Raw genomic sequence first — 23,350 nt, 5'->3', positions numbered from 1 at the left:
ACCCTGTGGTGGGAAGTTTCTCCTCCTCTGTGCTGCTGCATCATGTCTGCAGCTGTCTGTACCAAAGAGTAGCGTCAAGTCAAGAACGCTCACTCCAAAGCAAAATCTGGGGACCAAAAAAAAAAAAAGGAAAACACTGCTCGACTTGACGCAATCTCAGTTGACCGAGGGGTCTCCGACTGACGATTCAAATCTCTGACTTTCAAGGCGCAGCCCTAGAACTGTTAGCATGCTAACTAGCTATGCTAAGATGGTGAACATGGTTAACATCTGTAACATCTCCAGAATTATTTTGGTTACATTAAAATAAGAAATTGGACTGAGTGGCAAAAGTACAGACTAGTTTTATATTTAAAGCTTGGAAAATTAGGCAAAGCAGACTGAATAATGCACACATACCAAATGAGATCAGCTTATTCTATGTATTCTATGAAGGATTACCAAATATACTGTTCATGTCTTCCTGTAATTTGTATATTTGGTCTCACACCGATAAACATGGCAATTGATTGTTTGCCCTGTAAACCCATATTGCATATATTGATTTAAGATACTACACTGATATCAAAATGCAGAACCGATGTAGAAGTCGATTTTTGGTCTTAGACATGATTTAATCCATCTAAATGTCAATACATATTATCACTATCTGGCTGTACATATTTTCCAATGTAACGTTATGATGGATGAATTTATCAGCAGTCAGGTAAAAGTCATTTAAAATCTGCAGGAAAGTTTAATCACAGTTGCAGCTGTGCCAGAAGTACAAGGACCAAAAATCCAAGTGTTTCTCTGTAAATCTGCAATCACAAAAATTTAAAAAAATCATCTCTGTTTAAAGTTAGTAAGGTGTGAGGTGTTGTGTAGATTTAATCCTGCAGTCAATGCAAAGTTTAAGTTAATGAAAAACTCTTCAGGCTACTGTTTTGCGAACTAATCCAAAAAGTAACAAAACAGCTCCATGTGAGCCGACGAGAACACGCTTCAGGCAGACATCACTCAGTGAGACCCAGGACATCAGGCACTCCCCCACCCCGGGGTGAAATTCCAAGTTTTTAGGGAGTCCCTCGTGAGTGTAAGCACCACATAGTACAGCCTCACAGAGCTGCAAGCATGGCTGTAGACTTGTAGTTTTATTATTAGACATAACTACAATAATTATGTCTAATTTAAGACGCAGCTGATGAGATTAAGACTGTTCTCACCGTGTACTCAAACTGCATTGTTTCTGTTCGGGTTGAATTTAAATGAAGAGGAGTAGCAGAGTGTCACCATGCTAAAATAATCATCATAAGCCATTTGATCACTTTTAACACCTCCTCTTACCGTTCTCACCACTTCTTCTTTTCTGTCTCTCTTCCCCCCCCCACAGGGAAAGACAGAGGAGGCGTCCCAGGGTGAGGCGGGTGTACAGTGCGGCACAGGAGGCACAGGAGCAGGAGGCTCTGTGGGAGACCCGTCTGAAGCCAAAGGGACCCCGAAACGCCTCCACGTCTCAAACATCCCCTTCCGCTTCCGGGACCCTGACCTCAGACAGATGTTTGGGGTAAGACGCTGGGAATGTTGTGGGCCTCAATTTTAATGGGATCAATAAATCAGTCTAGACACACAGGGTGCTTCACTGAGGGGCTGGCTCAGGAGGAGCGGTTTAGAGAGAGACTGAAGAGTCATACCACCACAAAGGAAAGACACTCATGGGTGATCTTGTGGTGCTTGAGGGGACAACTGGCTGCGATTTGTGTCAGTGTGTTAGCGTGAGTGACGGAGTGGGAGGAGAGAGGGGACAGAGCAGAGTTCAATGCAGAGGGCTGGAAGGAAACCGTGAAATGTGGGGAGTTGTCTTTTGTGTAACAGTGACACCTAGTGTAGAGCAGCTGTAGCTCACAGTGTCAGAAGCTTCCCACTTTGCAGATGTAAGGATCCTGACATGACTCAAATATGTCACTGGCTGCTTTCTTTGCTTTTATATGTTCGCTAATATCTTCCCTCTTATTTATTTACAGCAATATGGGAAGATTCTGGATGTGGAGATTATTTTCAACGAGAGGGGCTCAAAGGTAAGAGCACCAGGAGGCATTTTATTATCTCAAACTATGACACAAATTCTTCTGACTGTTGACAGTGATTTCCACTTTGCATGTTTTTTCTCTGTAAATGTGACACTTGGTGATGTGTTAGCAGGGCCGCACAATTAATGGAATATTAATCTCACTTATGAATTTGGCTTCCCACAATTACGAGAACATAATCAAATGCAATTCTGCTGCATATGAAATCAAGCACTTTGTAAACTAACAGCCAGCCTCCACTGTAGGAGAGCTGTCATGACGCTACACGAGCACCCTGCAGCAGCAGCAGCAGCCTCTGAAAAACTCTCCTGAATGTTGCGACTGCAGAAAATCACCCGTCCATCAGCATCTTTTGTTTGGAAATATTTTTGATTTAGGGGAGAATAAAATTATATGCAAAGACTACATGAGAAAAATGTTAAGAGCTGAGAAAAATAGCCTACAGAGAGGCAAAAACAGAACAAAAGGAAATAAAACACAAAAGTTACAAACCAAAAAGTACAAATCAGGCATTAAAAGTGAACGGAATAATTTAGATAACGTTATCTTAGTGAATCCCTGTCCTTGTCTGGCATCAACTAGGGCTGCAACTAACAATCATTTTAATTGTCGATTAATCTGGCGATGATTTTCTCGATTAGTTGATCAGTTGTTAGTTTATAAAATGTCTTCCCCTTTTGTATTGTTGTGCATCCCCTCTCTAAATTCAGAGGTTTTTTCAGGTCTGTGAACGCAGCCTGAACTCTCAGTGAGTTTTTTTTTCTCCCTCAGCAGCAGTTTGTGGAGTTGGAGTTGCAGGGTTGATAATTGATCAGTTGATTTGATCAGATTGGAGCTGCTGCAGCGCCTGAAAGTAAATTACCCACTGCGCGGGTGTTCTGCTGCTCCGTCTGTGCCCAGAGCGTGTGGTGCTCTAAATAACCGTACAGTATAAATATTCCAGAATATAAATATTCCAGTGCTCCTGGTGAACGGTCCAGCTCCAAAAATAGGAAATCAATATGTGGCGGCAGATGTTGATTTATTTGCAGAGTGCCACAAATAAACAAACGTGTGGGAAATCCTGCAGTGTTTCGCAGAGTGCAAGATGACGTCCTCAAGTGCCAAATTTTGTCCACAACCCAAAGATGTTGCGTTCACTGTCAGGAAGGATTAAAGAAACCAGAAAATATTCATATTTAAAAAGTATTTTGAGGTTTTTTTTCCCTTAAAAACTCAAAACTGATTAATTGATTGTCAGATTAGATGGTGTTTATTTTATTAGTTGACAACTAATAGCTCAATTGTTGCAGCTTTAGCGTCTAGCGGGGATTGGGGGATTTTACGGGAAGTGAATGCTGGCGCAGTTAGCTGCTGCTACTCTCGAGTCCCTGCTGTGTTGCTCCCCGATTTTTAACTGATCTACAGTGACTCCTGAAATCACCGGACATTCGTAGCATCAAATCTCCACTTTAAAATCCCGCCTCAAAACTCATCTCTTTATTCACTGCAAAGTTGTTTTGCTGAATATTTACTTGTTATGTTATTATTATTTTATTATTTATTTCTTATGTTACTGTATTTATTATCTTGTTGACTCTTTGAATCTGCTATTATTTTCTCTATCTTTGCCTGTAAGGTGACCGTGAGCGTTGTGAAAGGCGCCTTTAAATAACATGGATTATTTTTATTATACCAGCAATGCTGTATAAAACGCTAGATAAATAAACGTTAAGATAAAACCCTGGATAAGTATCTTGCGAGCTCTCAAAGACAGACTGAAATAATCAATCACATTCCATGTGGCCAAAAATATGTGTTCAGTAAACACTGTGTTCATTTGGTTGAGTTCTGTAATGGTGCATTTATTTTTAGTTAGCCTATATATTCACTAGAATTGTATTTATTTTTTGCTTTTAGGAGATGCACCAAGAATAAGAACCGGTCTTATTTTGATGCACAGATTGTACATTAGCAAGAACATAGCACAACATGGAAGTGAAAGCAGTGCTCTGTTTATTTAAAGCCCAGTTCAGACCAAATATTTGTGAGGAGACAAAACCGTTTTAGAACGTTGCAGAGGTGTGAACTGGCAGTCTCAAACTTGCTAATGGCGTCACCTGCAACTCCGCTGGTCAAATCACCAGCGGCTGGTTTTAGAACGTAAGGCTGGTCACCTGTTTCTACAGCCGACTGGTATGTAGTGAAGTCCCCGCCAAGCCCTCTGTTTCCGTCCTCTTGTGTGTCAGTGTCGGACGGTGGGTCACCGCTGCTCCTCACTGTGTGTGCTCATACCCCACACACACACACACACACACACACACACACACACACACACACACACACACACACACACACATTGTCATTGGCTGATTAATTGGTGCTGCTTACTTACAGAGAGTTGTTGCATAGAGATGATACACTGTCTTCTCTAGTTGCATTGGTGTGAACTGGCAGTAGTTGCTTGTTTCAACTCGTCTTGTCGCAAATCTTTGGTCTGAACTGGTGCTTAAATTTTAAAGTGCAGTCTAACTACTTTGTCCCTTAAATCAACAAATAACCATGATAATTAATTGTGATGTCAGTATCATTTTGGCCATAATCGTGCAGCCATGTGTGATATCAGCACGCCACATGGGGAGGCCCTGTTATGAATCTGCAGTTATCTTGTAAACAGTGTCAGAGCGACCCCAAGGTCTCCAGATTCACAGATTCTCCTCTCTCCTTCTCCAAAATGTCTTATTCTGTGCCCCTCGCTCACCACCAACCTCTTTAACCTCTGCCGTGTACCACAGGGTTTTGGCTTTGTGACATTTGAGACCAGCGCAGACGCAGAGAAAGCCAGGGAAAAGCTCCACGGCACACTGGTGGAAGGTCGTAAGATTGAGGTAATTTTCCTCTCTCCCTCTCTCCTTTCTTCTCTTCTGTCTTCTCTCTGTACTCCCATCGTAATTCTGCTTGATCACTGACTGCTAGCTAGCTCCCATGCTCCCTTTAGTGATATGCTCTGATGCAGCCCACTGGTATCCCACTCCCTGGTCCTCTGCAGTATGTTCATTTTTTAAATTTCAAAAGACTTGTTTCCTCCTTTTTTTGTTGTTTCTGTGGTGGGAATGATTGGGGGTGCAAGAACACTACATAAGGCATGCTGGGTACTTTTTTCCTCTGCAGCATTTTTTTTTTTTTTTTTCGCATTAAGCTGTTGCCTCTTCACCTTTTTTTTTTCCACTGATGCGCAACTTGTAGCCACACTGATGTTACAACTTTTTTCCGCAACATTGGAATGATGTTTGTGTAGTTGGCACCGGAGGGCACGAGAGGAACGCAGTGAAAGGATGATGCATGGCAGATTGCTGTCAGATGCTCTTATTTTCTTCCCTAGTGTAGAAATCCTTCTGTGTTCCCCTCACCCGGTGCTGCGGCTAAGTGGTTGTGACAAGCTTATGGCTCCTGGTGCAACAGCAGCATGCTGGGAATCACAGCAACACTGACGCATGTTCACTTTATGGAAGTCTGGATTCTTACCAAAGATCTGTTCACTTGAGTTTTTCTGTGTAAAGTCTGTGTGTGTTCAGGTTGTTTTGATTTTTATTACGTATTGTTTTAACTGAAGCATGTGAGTTTTTGAAAGCAGTTTATTTTTATTGGGGCGTCAATCAGCCAGTTGTCCGTATTGGATCTTTGACCTCGCTGTAAGCCAGGATTTCTGCATGGGCTTACTGTGGTGATTTCCTTGTGGTGTGTATGTGTGTGTGGGGGTGTGTGCGAGTCAGTTCCTGCATGATGGATGAGGCCGGCTGGACCCTTTTTAGTTCTGTACTCTCAGTTCTGCTGCAGTGTGGTCGAGAATGAAAGACAGCCACCTGCATCCACTGGTACAACATACTCCCTCCGCCACTTCCACCTTCAGTCAATCAGCAAGCTGAATGGATACTGATGGAGCCAATTTACCCTGCATCAGTCTTGCCCTTGTGTTCAGCCAAAAACCTGTGTTGTCCCTGGCATTGCCTTAACCTGACTCTCTGTTTCTCTCTTCTGCATGATACCAGTCACTGAATTGTGAACTGTATTAATGAGCGAGCAGTTTGTTTTCAGTCCTCACTTTGCATGAACCCTGTTGTACTCCAGTAGTGGTGTCGGGCTGTAGCGAGTCATGCATTGGCTGCATGGTGGGCCAGCAGCAGGAGTCTGTAGAGTGCGTGTCTTTCTGTCTGTTTATGGTTGCATGGGTTTGAAGAGACAAAAGGCTGGCGCAGGACAAATCGTGGATTTGTGTTTATACATTCTTTCAACGGAGGAGAAAGGGCCGGCCACTTTTATCTGAGGCAAAGCCATCTGGCAGTTCTCCTTTCTTGCAGATGTTGCTGCGTTATTCTCGCTTTAACCGGTCATATCATTTCAGAGTTTGTTGAACTATGTTTTTAGAGATGGCAGAAAAACAATTACAGTCATCATATATTTGCGTAATAATTCAGAAACTCTGAAATATGGGCCTATCGTATATCATGGTGATGCACAAATACTTAACTGTTGTTGTGTGTGACTCTGCAGTTCACTGGCATGAGCTTAGCTGATGTAGGCTGCATGGTTGGTATTTTAGTATGGATAGTGTAACTGAAGCGTTACTGAAGACAGCTGGATGTATTTTTTCTTGCATGTTTATTCTCTTCGGTTACTTGTTGAATTAGTTTTGGTGATGGGACTGTTAAAAGAATACTCCACCCACAAAGTGAGCATTTGTTTAACAATTACCCTCCGCAGGTTACCTTGAATATGTGAAGAACACTTGGTTTTTCTTGCGTGCCTCCACAGTGAACTGAGAATCCAAAAAAAGGTGAACAATAATAAGTATTTCCCACAGAATTAGAAACAAAAGCTGTGTCACAATTTGGAGGCTGCAGCCTTCGAAAGGTGCATTTGAAGACAAATTGCGTCACAGCAACCAGGGTTGTCCCATTTTGAAGGATTCCTCAAAATCAGTCGAGAAATGAGTCCTTCTTTCCCCGAATTTGGAGGAAGCAATGGGAGACTCATTCACAGCCCAACCTATCCCAAGATTTATTGCACCCTAGTGACGACTAGGTTATTTTCAAAGAATATGGCGTCCCTAAACACAACACCATTTTCTTTTAGCTGAAAGTACACAGCTTACACCAGTGGTCCCCAACTGGTCCAGACACGGGGTCCATATTTCTTCATTGTCCAGATTTCTCACTGTCCCACAGTTTAATGTATTCGGCATCACACTTGCGTTTGGCCATGTCGTTTAGCTAGTTTGCTACCTCTGTCAAGTAGCTGTCCGTCAGTCACTCACTCTACAGCTAGAAAAGGTACTTCAAAATAAAGTGCGTTTTTTTAAACAAACTTGGCAGGTTTGGGAGTCACTTGCGGTTCATTCAGAATGGGCCTGTGCCCCATTATTGGACTGTGACCCACCAGTTGAGAACCACTGATTTAAACGATCTTGACTTAATAAGTTTAATTTACCTGAAAATGTTCAGAAAACTTGCACATTTTTTCAACTTCGTCCGTTCTATCATTCTTTGTTGCCTTTCTAAATTTGGAGATTTTTTTGCTGGTCTCTGAACACAACTCTTCATGAGCTCTTACTTTACCTCAGAAGCAGTTTCTGGAGTCAGTTGCGGGTTGGATAATTGATCAGTCGATCCAATTAAAAGTATTAGACCAGATAAATGGATGAGATGAGCAGCTGCTGCGAGTGAAAGCAAACTTTTAGACCCAGCGCAATAAACATTTAGGTTTCACTTTCACTGTGCCTGGCGTTCTGCTGCTCTGTCTGTGCTCTGAAAGTGTCGTGCAAAGACTAATCGATAAGTATATGTTCAAACAGCACTCCTATTAAATGGTCCGGCTCCAAAAATAAGAAATAAATACCAGGCGAGAGATGTTATCATGGTGGACTGCCAAAAATAAATGAATGTGTGGAGAACCCAAAAAAAGTCTTCATTTTGTGTAATCAGGGTCCAGGTATGACATCAGCAAAACATCAGTTTACAAAGTGTGACACAACAGTGTAATCTAAGTCTAATTTATCCAGTCGAATGTTTAATACTTCCCAAACACATACATTTTTGCTTAAACCTTACTATTTAACACACATCTGCTCACAGGTAGTGTGCCTGAACACGTGTATACATATGAGCTCTGCTTGAGCAGAGTTCAAAGGCTTGCACATGTCCAGGCACACCACTCAACCATATATATGAGACTGTTTGTACTGACATGCTTTAAATCATAATGTTTTAGTGAAGATGCATGTGTTTGGGAAGCATTCAGAGTACGACTGGATAAATGAGACTTGGATTACACTGCATGAATCTTGAAAGAGTTTATAAAAGGATGTTTTGATATAGTTTTGCTTCAGTTCATAAAGATTGTTTGCCTTCTTTGGATTCACCGTTCACCCTGGAGGCATCCAAGAAAATTAAGTTTCCTTCATGAATTCAAGGTAACACACCGTGTGTAATTGATATACAAATGGTTATTTAGCGGGTGAATTATTCTTTTAACTTACTTGTTCAGTTAGCATGAAATCAGTTGCACCTCGGTGCCTCATAGTTTTGCTCCACTCACTAAGAAAAGGCTGAATAGTTGAATTTATGATTAAATTAACTTAAGTGCTGCTGACATCTCTTACTCTGTGTGCATGCCAAAGGGAGTCGGTTAGTAGTCATTCTCATAGCTTAAAGTAGTGTGCATGTGAGCCGCGTATATGAAATAGAATTGTTGTGCTTAAAGTTATACTGTACTTCTCTTTGTCTGGAATAAAAACTCTGCGCTTTGAAGAAGTCAGTTTCCTGTGTGCTTCCAATGTATCCATGTAAGTGGCCCAACTACAATTCACTTTGTCTCTACCTGCTTCTCTGTGATCTCATCTCATCACCATTCATTCTATATATAGACTATAGAGCCCTCTAGGCCTATATATAGGTGTAACAGTGTGTATCTAAGTATGCACTCACCAACCTCAGTGCATCTCCACCCACTCATGGCTGTTTCTGTGACTGTGTGTGTGCTCTAACATAAATGGTTAAGCAGTTCTCACTCATAACATCTCTCTGCCTCAGGCGGTAACATTTTGGCTGTCATTGACTCGTTACTTTGACTGTAGGACACCCTACACTTGCTAATGATGGGGAGACATTGGAGAGGTTCCAAACCATTCAGTCACATACTGTGTGTGTAGTCACATATTTCATTCTTAAGCTGCAATCACTGGCTGTACAGGAAGTGTATCAGGGTCCCTGCATGGTCTCATTTGCACAGCTGCGATCTCAATCAGGAAATTATTAAGTTAATGCTGGTGTGCATTATAAACTTAATGAAATACAAATAATGCAGTCTGTGAGTTTGCCAACTGAGCTTCTTGCTGATGATTGAGTTCAGCTCGGATCATCTGACGGTCACACAGAACTCTTGACTAGTTCAAACACCTTAAATATTTCTTTGCATTTCTCAGTAGGTGACAATTTGAAGGTCAAGATGTGTGCCAGTTATTATAATTGACCAATCCTAAGTCCCGTCCTTGTTAGTTACTGTTGCTAAGGAGGACAAGCTTGACATTAAGAATCAACAGGCAATGCCAATATTAGTTCTTACTTCGCTTTGTCCAACTTGGCAAGTTGTGTACTAAAATTTTTGTCAACTTGTTCTGACTTGAGGGGGCTTTTAATGTGAATTTTCCCAATGGAAAACTTATTTTCCCAAGTTAGCATTGATCTTTTCCAGCTAACGATAATTCATCTCATCTTAAAAAATTATGTCAGACACCAACCTACCCAACTGTCTTTCTCCAAATCCCTTTAACGTTACCACGGACATAAGGAGGAAGCAAAGCTGGCTGACATAAGGCTAACTACTCCTGATGTGGCTATACGTTAGCTAGCTCGTTAGCTAGTGTATTGCTAACATTAGCTACCTAAAGATGTGACTATATGCACTGAGATATCCGTGAAGACTGACAGATCTTAAACTTGGTTTTCTGTTCAACATAGAGGAGTGTAGCATCCCAACATAGCTTAAGTAAAACAGGAAAGGGAAAAGTTGACCAAGGTTGTGCCGTGTTGCTCAAGAGCACAGAGTGAAAAGGGGTGGGACTTAGGACGGGCTAATTCAAATTAATTATGACACTCCCATCTCTGGGAATGCAAGGCAAAATAAAAAGACTGCAGCGAACCTTTTTTTCTCATTTAATCGGCACCAAACAAGCAGCATTGTACAAGAGAGAGTGCAGGTGTACCTTGTTTTACACTGACCCTGTGTGTAGCTTTCTGGTCTGCGAGCTGTAGATCAGTCCACAGTGAGAGCTACACTGTGGGAGAGCTAACAAGGACAAAACACAGCAGTTTGTACACGTCAGTGATTCCAGCCACAGAGGAGATGGTGCTTGGGTGGGCACAGAGGCCATGCTAAACCCTACAGACTCCCATCACTAACTCCTGCTCTAAGGTTGTGTGTTTGCTGTTGATCTGTGCGGCTTGAGTGCTACGGGAAGTGACTGCTCCTCCGCAGCGCAGAGTTTTAGTCAGACTTTGAACACAATAGAGCAGAATAGCTAAAGGTTTGTGTGTGTGTGTGTGTGTGTGTGTGTGTGTGTGTGTGTGTGTGTGTGTGCGTGTCGCAAGCGGTGCAGCTCTGCATGCAAAGAGGGGGGAACTGTTGAGTAAAGAGTGTCATCATCAGTGCATGGATGTGTGCGGTGAAAAGGATGAGAAGGAGTCGTGCCTGTGGTTCTGCATGCCTGACCATGCACATCCTCACCAAGCGGTGCTGCCACCACACACTGCTCAACGGGACACAGTTGGCCTTCAGCTCACTTCAGCCTGGGCCTTAAACCAGTCATTTCCATAAACACTTTGAACCGTTTGGATGGTTGTATTCAGTAGCGTTATGTTTGAATTAAGATTGTGCGGATGGGCGATGGCCTGAGGTGAAGGCTTACCAGCTCCTTGTGTCCCAGTCCCATAGATGACCCTCCCTCCCCCCCTCAGCTTTGGATTTGACCCGTCCTGTTTTGTTATCAGAGCTTTCTGTTACTGCATGATTTGACAGATTAACGAATGAAACGTGTGAGTATCTGTGTGCGCTTGCTTTGTACATGAGTGAAAATGTAGACAGAAAAGGGGAAAGAGAGTTTTCACTTTGCCCTTTCCGACCCTCTGTCTTTCTTTGTGTCGACTCCACTCTTTCTCTCTTCCTCATCCCTTCATTCTCCTGTTGCCAGTCGACTTCCTGTCATTTCGTGTTTAATTTAAAAATAATCTCCAGCTGTTTTTCTAACTTCTTTATTTGCCGTCATCTCTGTCTGCCTTATTTTGTTTCCATTTGTTGTCTCCTGTTTTGTTTTTCTGTCTTATTTTTATTGTTTGACTATCAAACAAAACTTCAGTATGTTATTTTGTGGTGACTGGAAAAAAACAAACTGGAAATTACAGCCACTCTACCCAATTTCTAAACACACACTCTTCTCTTGTGGCCCTAACCTTACCACACAAGAATGAGTCATTGAGTCTTTGCTAACCAAAATACATCAACTTGTCCTTTTGACTGTAACAGACCCAGACAGCGTTAAAGCGTTTTTACATTCTGCTCCTATGAAGGAGGGTGGTGTGCATTTGTATCTGCTCTTCTTACTATGCCTTGGAAGTTTTCCAATTCGCTGCATCTCAGTACAGGCTAGTTTTTGGGGTGAAGGCAAGGTTGCCCCATATTTCCATTCTCCTCTTAGAGCACCAACACCTCCCTGTCACTGGTCTGATCGCTGTAATGATGCTCTGAGCTCCATTAAGCACCGAGAGCTAGCATCCTCTCTCCCTTTTCCTCCTCTTTCTTCTTTCTCTTGTATTCTGTTCTGAGCTGTAACACTGCTGCTATCAGGTTTTGATTTCACATGGGGCGAGGAGGAGGAGGAGGAAGAGGAGGAAGGGGGGGCATTTAGGTTTCTTTTGTTTCTAGGATTATTTGTTCCTTTATTTATTATATTTTTTCTGTTTCCCTGACGACTTCTGTGTGTTGTTGTCAGTCTCCACGGTAACCACTCGCTGTTTCTACGGCAACGGTAAGTTGTGTACAAACATCTATCACTGAACTGATCCCCCCCCCCCTTCCCACCCCACCCCTGAAAATGGGCATTTGATACAGTAGTGTCTGTGACGTTATATTATTAGACTTTGCATTTGTATTTATCAGCTGATGTTAATGTGACAGGCCCACGCAGCCCTACTGAGCTGTTATGTAATCTCTACAGTGCACAACACGGTATCACAGGCACACAGACAGACAGACAGACAGACGGACACAGCATCTCTCAACTGATTGGATCTTTAAGCAGTAATGTTTTCTCCACATGCCCGTCCCTACCCCCCTTCCACCATGTCATTAACACCTCACTGGGAATGACCGAATGTAATCACCCTCCTCTATGCAATGACACGGCTATCCACAATCCATCTGATTAATTCTCTCCATTTGGACTCAATGTATGTAGCACTCATTTTCTTGATTAATAAGAAATAAAAGAAATCAACAGAAATGAGATGAAGCTTTGCTCCTTGTTGCTGCCTTCGATTGCTTTGAGTGAATGCAGGCCCCCTGAGCTGCAGGGCAAATAACACCGCGCTGGGTTTGAACTTCTTTATTTTATCGACCTGCCTGCTTTTAGCCGAGTGTACATCTGTCAGATATTAGCCAATTGGGCTCAATGTGCATTTGGAAAAATGTGAGCTAAGAACACAGGCTGAGGCAAGGAGTTTATTCAGGCTTTGAGCTAATGTAGAAACATTCAACATATGGCACAGCATATTGCAGACAGTTCAAAAATGCCATGACCATAGAAGCAGAATGAGAGTAGAACGGACATTCCCATTCAAATCAGTAAACCGAATCACAATGATTTTTTTCCGGTAACTTTAGGGTAGAAAACCTCTGTGACATGTACGTACAATATGATATCAAGAGAAAATGGTTACGTCTTGTTGTTTTTGGGGGTGTGGGTAACAATAAAGAGTGGAGAAGGGTTCAAGTTTTTTAGATTTCCATCTGTGAAGAGCAAACATGCTCAAAAACTGCTCTGGACTCAGCATCTGAAAAGGGAGGAGATCTGGGACAGAAATAAAGAGCCGAAAAGACGAGTCTTACAGCTTGAGCTACCCAAAGTAGCAGTTAGTTCGAGATGCTGATGTTGGGTAACGCTGGATTTTGTTTCTCAAAGATGCTAGCAAAGCAACACAGTACGTAAAATAAGCACAGCAGAAACGTAACATAGATCGGACCACTGTGTTTAAATATATAATTTTAAACCCTGACAACAGTAATAAAAATAAAGTGTCAATTTCACGAATCTCCGCAATTAAATTCAATTGCCAAATGCCTACATGGAAGTGATTGTTCTTGTTAGCATGATGTCACCATGATTTGGCTAATATTGCAGGATGGCACAATGGTGGACATTTTTATCTGTAATGTCACCATTGCAATGTGCTAACGTCCGTATAAATCAACATGCAGCAAGTCGTGAACTCACTGAGTTGAGGTTTTACAGTAACGACCAAACAAGTGTGTCCATTAATGGCCTTGAACTGCCGCCACCAGTGCTGTGTCCTTTTCACAGTAGTTCGTATCTACTTCCTAAAATGTTGAGGCAGAGGGTACTTGCTGTAGCTCTGGTTGAAGGTGAGAGGCTGTCGCAAATAGTTTGTTGGTCACAGGGAAACAGAGATCTGTGTGGGTACATGAGACCCTAAGAAAGAGGGTGGATCATGGGGAGTACCACCAGTTGGTCCAGGAGCTTCTCCTCCATGATGGACGTTTACAGGCATATTTTAGGAAGACTCAGGGGCAGTTTGACAACCTGCTGTCTATCGTCGGGCCAGCAACCAGTTTCTCCTCCATTGATTACCAACTGTAAACTTGTTGTCGTGACCACCACAGAAGGCCCGCCTCTCGAATCATCTGATTGGACAATGGGAAAAAAGATATGACATGGCGCATCGTTGCAACGAAAAAAACGTGAGCAAAAAGCGTCATTCTCATTAAAAACAATCACAAAAAGGCGCCTCCAGCTGCTTAAACACTTTCTGTGTGATCAGGGCCTAAATGTGTGTATATATATATAAACACTTGCAGCTTGCCCGCAAAACCGCCCAACATTCGCCGAAAATCTGGCAGTGTAAAAGGGGCTTAAAATGCTTTTTCCTTCCGTCCCCATCCACTCCAGTACATTGCTTAGCTTCCAACAAGCTTCCTTAGCTTGACGGTTTATCAAAGATGCTAGCAAAGCAACACGGTAAATAAATAAGCACAGCAGAAATGTCAGCTAGGTGGGACTGCCGCCAGGAGGGCAATCCAGGCACTCCGAAAAACGAGGAAGGAAATATTAAAAAGACTTTATTGTAGTGGCTACATGTCTCGACCACTGCAGGTCTTCGTCAGGGCTTTCAAAAAACCTTCACCGTGTTTAAGTATAAATCTTTAAATGTTACAGTTTCGGCTGAAAATGAAAACAGAAATAAACAAGTTTGATTTTACGTAACTCCGCAGTTGAAATCAGTTGCCAGTTTGTTATTGAGAGTGTGACGAATGAGTTAAATGACCACAGCAAAATGGTTCAATGTCCGTTCTACTCACATTCTGTGTCTATGGCCATGATGCTCTTGTCTAGACAAAGACTTTCCAAATGTACATACGAAGACTAGCAAAGAAATTTTTTTACAGTACCATTAAAAATCAAACTGTAACTGTTCATATTTTGATTTATGTAAAACTAAAAGAGATCATGCTGCTCCAGATGTGGTCAATTATCAAACGAGTGTTGCCGCTGCTGTGTAACCATATGCATTTCTAAACCGATATGGGGTTTACCTTACTGTGTTTTGGGTCTCTATTATGCTGCCATTTTGTTTTTCTCTTTTTGGTTTGGTTTTCTTGTAGTGGATTGTCTGTGTTACCAGTAGTCGTAGTAGTAGTCATAGTGTACTGGTCTCAGTTTGTGACACACAGTTCTAATGCCTGGCATAGTGTCTCATGTTTATTTGATTTTTTTTTTTTCTCCTTTTTTGGGAATGAGGATTGCTCTCTCTCTATCTCTCTCTTCCTCTCCCTCCTTCTCTCTCGCGCTCTCTCTGTTCCCTCCATCCTTTGGTGCTCTGTTTCTCAACCCACCACATATAATGAGATTTTTCAGGAGAATGGTCACCAAATCTAATTGCTTTATTTGAATGATGCACCTTGGGATATATGTTTTGTTTTAAACAGTAATTGTTATTAGTTTATTTTTTGTGTTGCTCATGTAAACTTTCTCCCTTGTTTTCTCTTTCTCTTCACTCCATCTTTACGTTCTCCTGTTGATTTTTTTTGTATATGGACTGGCTCTGTCTCTTTACTTCTCACCTGCATCCCGTCCTCTTAACTTATCTGTCCCATCTTCGTCTCGTACGTGTTCGATGTGGGAGTGCTGCGATTGTTTTTGATTGGTCTCTATGCTGCATCCGACGCTTGCTGATTGGCTGAATTTTTTACTTTTTTTGGTTTGTTACTCACTCTTGGTCATGTGTTGCGCCCATATTTGGCTGCGTGTAATTTCTGTGTTATATGATTATTAATTTTGTCAAACAAATGTTTTTGCACCCCCTCTTTCTCTCCCTTGTATTATTTATTTTTTTAATATTTCTTTTTAGGTATGTAAACCCCACAAGTTTGGTTTCATATGGAAATGTGACTTGATTTTGTCCTGGTTTATTGTTCAGGCTGAACTGGGAGGGCAAAAGTGGGACGAGAAAGGCTGAATGTTTTATTAATTATTAACACTTTTGAGATTTGCCTTCCATATTCTGTTGATTTGCATGTGTTCCTGTCAACCGTTTACCCAAGTTCATTGACTGCACATGACACACACACAGGTGTATATATAATGCACACACACACAAATCAACCATTAACATACGCTTTACTAGTGTGACCATATTTTCCCCCCAAACTGAGACCCTGTAAGATAAAATCTGTAACTTTTCTGCTATAAATGTCTAAAAATGTCTAAAATGTGTATTATCCCAAATGGTTCCAACAATGTTTAAAGCCAGAAAAACCTTAAATCTAAATCAAGGACACGTCATTTGGTTGCCATTGCCTGTCACTGGCGTCATATCCCCCTTGTGCATGTGTCACAGTTGAAGCTGTCTGCCAGAAGCTGCCATAAATTGACTTTCTATCAAATTTTAAGCCACGTTTTTACAGCACATATTTTAGATCTTGGTCATTTTTAACTATATGTTTTACCAGATGAAGCATTTTAGTCATTGGGCATCTGGATCTGAAGTTATCAGAAAAACTAGCTGAGAAATGTTAGCGGTGTCTCTGCTCCAGCTCCCACCATGCCAAACAGCATTGAAGAAACACACATTTTTAACATGAAATGCTTTATTCAGTGTTTTTACCAGTTTAAATCACTGGGTCTGTTTGTTTTGGAGAGGAAGAGACCTCTGGGGATAATTCGGCTCCAAGTAAAAACCTTCCAAACATCTGGTACTAAAGTTGTCCGAAAAAAAGACAAGCACACGTTAGCATAATGCTAGTAGTCCCTCTCTGAGACAAGCCAAACAGCATTGGAGAAACAGTGATGTTGAACGTGAAATGCCTTGTTCAGTGCTTTTTTACCAGTTTAAATCACCTGATGTGTTTGTTTTGGAGAGGAACAGACCTCTGCAGATAATTCGGCTCCCTGTAAAAACCTTCTAAACATCTGGATCTTAAGTTGTCAGAGAAAAAAGATGAGCACACGTTAGCAAAAGGGTAGCAGCCCCTCCGCGATAAGCCAAAGAGCATTGGAGAAACAGTGATTTTTAACGTGAAATGCTTTATTTTGGGGGGTTTTCCACCTTAAATCACCTGGTCTGTTTGTTTTAGAGAATAAGATACATCTGCGGATAATTCGGCACCGTCTTTTGGTTTTGTTTTGATAGAGGGACTGCTAGCCACAGTAAATTACATAATGTACATCTAAGTGTATCGCACGCGCACATGTATGGACCCCTGCACACACCATAGCTGGGGGACAGTTAATTCAGCACATAGCCCACCTACCGTGCACACCTTTCAACACCATGTCATCCACCAAAACAGTTTATGTGAAAACTGTATAATAACACCAGAAACCCAAAACCAGCTGTGAAGTTCATGGACCGAAAGCTCTGGTTGTGTTTCACCAGATGGCAAAGATCTCCTCTTAAGCCGCTCATTTCAGAAGGCTGTCACCAACATTTGCCTCGCTCAAGTGACATTAATGTTAAGACGCAACATAGCTACTTCCTGTTTTCACCACCACTTATGTTTGGCAATCATTATATGATCCTTTAAATAGCATTTCCACCCTGCACTTCCAGTGCAGAGAAGTGTGCTCTCGTAGTGTGGGCAAAGGGCAGCGTTTTTGTTGCTGTGCACTGTACGAAGACCGAGTTTATATTCTGCATTACAGCTAACCGTTAGCGTAACAGACAACACATTGATTGATTGACACACATATAAACAAATCAGTGTTAATTAGTGCTGAAAACAAGTAGAATTTTTACTGTTATTTCAATCGTGGTGAAAACTGGGGACATGATTTACAGTTATTTGTCAGGACCTGAATACCCAGATTGAAACTGGGACAAACCCAGATGCTACTTCGTTTTTTCAAGGATAGCAAAGGCATGACCCGTCCCTCTCTCCCTCTGATTGGCTAGCACTCTTTGCCATCTTTGGTTGGTTAGGTTTAGGCAAGAGGAGGTGGAGTGAGGCAGAATAGGGCGGGTCATGCCTTAGGAAAAGCAAATTTGCCCCCCAGACAAACAGGAAACTTTGGTCACTGTACACTGAACTTTTCATTTTCATTTTCAACAGTTACTAGTCAACATGAAACTTCCTACAGAATTCCACTGTGACACATAAAAATGTCGACATTAATTTGATTCATTAACTCCATTTACATTTCAAAACATCCCCACTCAGACACCCGCGGACAGTCACGTCAGATAGCTAGCCAGGCTAGGCTAATTGAATCATTTGCCACTGACCTTGTCATTTACAATGAGGGAAAAATGAGGTAAACTTCATTTCCATTTGAATGAAGCTCTGCAGATAAAGAACATGACTCACTGAGAGAGGCGATGCGGATGGCAGTGAAGGCCTTAATGGTCCCCTAAATGGGAGTGCGGCATGTGTGCGCACATACATAAGCACTCTCATTCCTCAGTCACTCTCCTTCTTTGTCTCACACACTCTCGCCTCATCCAGCCAATCTTTAGCTCCCCACACAGTCAGATGCTGAGCTTCAACATCACTCTGGGACAGTATGGGTTATTACAGAGAACTACAATCTCCTTCTCTTAAAACCCATCAAAGGAAGATGAGGATAGATCAAGGGACCGGAGTGTGAGCCTTTGAAGCTCAGAGAGGAGATTATCAGCCATCTTGGATTGAAAGCTGAAGCATTAGACTGAAATGTCAGCCAGCATGCGCAGAACATGCACACGCACCTAAAAAAAATATCCACTATACTTTCATCTGTGCATGCCAAAAAAACAGTACAGCTTGGTTTCTTCTTGCTGTGCCCCCTCCTCCCTTTATGTGCAGCCACAGCCACAACATAACCAATGTCACCCGTGGCAGCCCTTGTGTCTCTCTCCACAATGAGTCACCAAATCTCTACTGGCCAACTCACTTTTAATTGCATGATGACTAAAAATCCCCCTAACAGCCCCCACCCGCTCTGGCACGCTAACACTGAAAGAGTTAGCAGCCATGTCGGAAGTGAAATTATTCCACACTGACTACATTTACATGCACACTTATGTTCCACTTTTATTCTGAATTTGACACAGATCATTAAACAGTGTACTCTGTTTGGGTATTTCAAAATAGATCTTACTCCTAATGTAGCGTTTTCCAGTTAAGACATGTGGGATATGCTGTTATTGTTCAGGTTTTAAACCCAGGTCAAACCAAAGATTCGAGTTGAAACAGGCAGCTACTTGCAATGTGCCGTTCTGCAACGTTCTAAAAACCTGTCAGTTCACACAAATGCAACTAGATGAGATGGTGTATCATCTCTGTGCAACAACTCTGTACTTCCATTCCGATTTGCAGCCTTTCGGGCTTATTCTGTGGCTGAATATAATTTTGTAGCTTCTTAAAATATGAATGAGGAGCTGGGCTTTAGGGCATGTCAGTCTGAGTATGCCCGGCTGCATGGAAACCGGAATGTTAAGGTGCTTTCACACCTGCCCTGTTTGGTTCCGTTTAATCTCACTCAAGTTCGCTTGCCCGCTACGTGCGGTTCGTTTGGGCAGGTGTGAACACAGCAATCACATTCAAGTGCGCACCAAAACAACCAGACTGAGACCTTGAAGAGGTGGTCTCGGTCTGCTTACAAATGAACTCTGGTGCGGTTGGTTTGTGGTGAGAAGGTGTTCCAACCTGGATCCGACCCAACTGCAGTCACATGACACATTGTCTGGGTTAAACATGAGCATGTTACAGTCCTGGAGGATTATTAATGTGCACCTCCTCCTGTACTGCCTTAATATGCACATTCAGCACATCCAATGCATCAAAACATTGTTTTCTAGTTGGAGCCGCGCCTCGTTTTCAAACTGTATGGTTTGACTAAAATGAACAATGACAGCAATATAGTCCACGATGAGCAGCGCTAAAATCAACCTGCGTAGTTGTCCCTCCATTGTGACATTAGAAAGTGTCACATTTATCTTGCAAGTATACTCTTCTTCAACGTTTGCTTTACTTCCTGGATTTTTCCCACATGGAAATTCTGACCAATCAAGAGCAGCTTTCTCAGACAAGTTATTTGATCTGGTTCGAACCAACTCTAGGCAATTATACAACTCTGTAACAAAATTAGTCCCTGATTCGGACCAAAGCAAGACGACTCTAGGTCTGAAGCACCCTTAGTGAAATATTCATTTTCAATTGTCGTGTAAACAGCGTAGTAGGAATATTGTCGTTTTTGGAATAAGGGCAAAAAATTGAATAGTTTTTGCATGTATACGTCGTCACACTGTTTAATTTTAGCCGATTTATTTGGTTTCATTTTATTATCTTTGTTCCCACTGCAAAAGTGTGTGCAATATAATGACACTTTAATGCCATCAAGTGTGCATTGTAACAATAAAAACAAGCTCAGTAGTTATGTAGGGCAGGAAAATTCAGGGAAGATATAAACTACATGTTGACACAAGTAAATGGACCAGAACTCCAAAAGGCACCAGCATCCACATCTAATGACCCAGCAACAGCAAATACACTCCGATAATAACACTGTCAACCTCAGAGATGCACAAAACAAATGGAGGCAAACATAATAACAGCACACAACAGCAGATATATCGAATGTTTTCTACTGTAAAAACAACATTTCAGCCTTGTGATCTGCGTTTGTGTTATACTTCAGTTCCCTTTGTGGAGTTGTTGTGTCTGTGTCTCTGACCGTCTGCTCCTCCGTCCCCAGGTGAATAATGCCACCGCCAGGGTGATGACCAACAAGAAAATGGTCAGCCCCTACCCTAACGGAGAGGCTCTCAGCACACTGCCTTATGGTAATAACCACACCGACACACACACACTAACAATGCAGCGAGGCCCGCCTAATAATCCAAACAGCACAGGTACACACAGGGAGAGGCATGTAGGCAGCGTAAAACACACACAACCCAGCCACAGTGTTTCCTCCCTGCAGGCTCTGCTGCAGAGTGCAGACCACATTATGTAAGGCTGTCAGCACACCAATTTCATGCAGTTTATTTTAGCTTTACACCACCTACCAGCCACGACGTCAGCTGACTAAAATCTCAGATTCTGAACATCACCTCAGACGAAGCATTTAACAAAGTCAGCTTAAATTTAATATAAAGAATGTGGGTAAAAGGGGCGTGGCTTTTTAGGTGGGGTTTATTTATTTGTTTGTTTAAGGTTGTTGACCTGGGTTTTACTTGAATGTGTCGAATATTTGCATTAGGGCTGCATTTTTTTACCCTGTTAAAGGGTTTTTTGGGGAAGTATTTCCTTATCCGCTGTGAGGGTCCAAGGACAGAGGGATGTCTTAAGCCCTATTCGGACGGGATTAGTTTTACATAGGTACGTGGGGTAAAATAATAATTACCAGAGATTTTAGTCCCGTCCGAATGTGCCATGTCAGTAATCATTACCGCACGATGTCAGTAAAGATTACCGCGACTTTTACCTTCTGTAAAAGGGTCCCGGAAAATAACCTCAGGTAATACTAATCCCGTGCGAATAGACCAGCAGTAAATATGTGAGAAAACCTCAGGTACTGTGGGCCTACGATGAACACGATTCATTGTGTTTTGCCTGGAGGGAGTGTGGTACGCACAGGAAGCAACGTCATATGCACATGACAACAGGAGGGGATGGCGGTGCGTGAATGGATTTACACCTCCCACTTGTGGTAGTTTTACTGATATTTCTTATCCCGTGCGAATTGGCTATTAATATTACAGATGTCCTGTGGTAAAGTGACATTACCCCTCGTGCCCATGTAAAACTAATCCCGTCTGAATAGTGCTTTATGCTGTAAAGCCCTGAGGCAAATTGTGATTTTTTTTATATTGGACTTCATAAATAAAATTGAATTGAATTGAATGAGGAAGATTCAACGAATGTCTTGTTAAATTTAAAAAAAAAAATGAAATGAAGTTATTTCCAACATTCTTTCCTAAACAAGTTGAACATTGACCTGAGCACTGAAGGCACTAATAATAAAAAACAGAATGATAGGTACATTTTAAATAGCAGTTCTTCTACTGATACTCTTTTTCTTTTTAGCTCACTCGGAAAATCAGATTCAAATATCTTTCATAATATGTTTATTGTGCAAGTTGTAAAAAAATATATTTTTGCAGCCCAAATATGCAATTTCTTATCACTGCCTTAAATGTTAGAATTTACTTTAACATCTAAGGCATGTAAGAGTTTACTTTAAGTCACCCATTTAGCATTTCTTTGCAAAATATAAAACATTTAATCAATGGTTTATAACACACTTTAATGTATTTGCTTGAAACTGTGTAGTGTTTGTCAGAAATTTTAACGTCTATAAAGACTTGCGCTGCTTGATTAATCGAATTTTATTTTAATTATGATTTTGTCTTCCGCTGATACAACAGAAACAAATATTGTACCACATTCTGTTTCGCAGTGATGCTCTTGTTTTGTCTTGTGAAGTAAATCCAGCACACCCTCGTCATTTACAGTGGTGCACAGCTCAGTGTCGCCAACAGGGTTTGAACTTAGCATCAGCCAAATGTTGGTGAAATATGCAAGTGTTTGCTAGATTGACTTCACTCACAAGCCGAAGAACAATTATAATCTAATGAGTAGCTGATTTTGGAATCTACCAGCTACAGTGGCAAAGATAATTTCTAACCCTGGTTGCCAACTTGGTGACTTTCTTGTGAGATAAAGCAACTTTTCAGACCCTTTAGTGACTTCATTTTTCAAATAACCTGCTACCACCACAACTGCTGCAGGTGTAGCCTGTTGAGCTCTCATTACATTACCAGGTGGAGCTTTTAGGATGGCTGCTAAAATTTAATTTACACCGGCAACATCCGAATGTGTTGAACAAGATCGAAGGCGAACTTTTTTCTACCGGCGTTCAGGCAGCTTCACATGGCAGATTCAGACAGTCCCAAACTGATAATTAATGCTATATTAATGCCCAGCTAACATTACAGTGTAGTGTCACGTGTGCATTTTAATCAGTCAGTTGTGCCTTCTCTGTATAAACAATGGCCAGCCCCGCCTCTTTGTGATGGTCTGACAAGCTGTCGCAGTAAGCATGGAGCCCGCACTGTAACTACCTGCACTGCCTGAAGAAATATGTTTGGAGAAATGAAAGTGATTCCAGAGAGAAGCAGACAGAGGGGTCTACACAAACTGACTCAGCAGCAACAACAGGTTAAAAAGACAAAGATAGTTAGAAGCTAAAGCCGAACTATAGGCTACAGATCACAGTGTAAAAGTGAACCACCACATCACTGCTGATCGCCACACAAGACAATGAATATAAAGGGAAACTTTGCTGATATTGAACCAGCTGTGCACAGTTAAGCAGCACTAATCACAACTGTTTTCTATATTGTTTGCAACTGCATTATAGTGTGTTTTAAGCCCTTTATTAAACGTGAACCATCTGTAGGACGAGGCTGTGCAGCTCTGCCAGTGTAGTTTAGAGTCAGCCTTGCAGAGGCAATCTGTCTTATGAAAACAAGGTA

At 41.8% G+C, this 23,350-nt stretch overlaps 1 protein-coding gene across 4 annotated transcripts in view; it reads left to right on the top strand.

Moving 5' to 3' along the window:
* The window catches only part of LOC126405359 (RNA binding protein fox-1 homolog 2-like), an 80,685-nt gene that overhangs the window by 41,792 nt on the left and 15,543 nt on the right, over positions 1-23,350 (top strand). For all 4 annotated transcript variants that reach the window (XR_007571570.1, XM_050069061.1, XM_050069060.1 and 1 more), the window contains 4 exons: positions 1,373-1,546; positions 2,004-2,057; positions 4,844-4,936; positions 20,566-20,653. Coding sequence is in view for 3 of the 4 variants with exons in the window: in XM_050069061.1 (XP_049925018.1) it covers positions 1,373-1,546; positions 2,004-2,057; positions 4,844-4,936; positions 20,566-20,653 (409 nt within the window). In the remaining variant the exon portion in view is untranslated. The remainder of the gene's footprint in view (positions 1-1,372; positions 1,547-2,003; positions 2,058-4,843; positions 4,937-20,565; positions 20,654-23,350) is intronic.

The sequence above is a fragment of the Epinephelus moara genome, chromosome 18, assembly GCF_006386435.1.
Source record: "Epinephelus moara isolate mb chromosome 18, YSFRI_EMoa_1.0, whole genome shotgun sequence".
In the NCBI taxonomy this organism is placed as follows: Eukaryota; Metazoa; Chordata; class Actinopteri; order Perciformes; family Serranidae; genus Epinephelus; species Epinephelus moara.
Note: the sequence above shows the minus strand (reverse complement) of the source record. Positions and strands in the feature narration are given on the sequence as shown.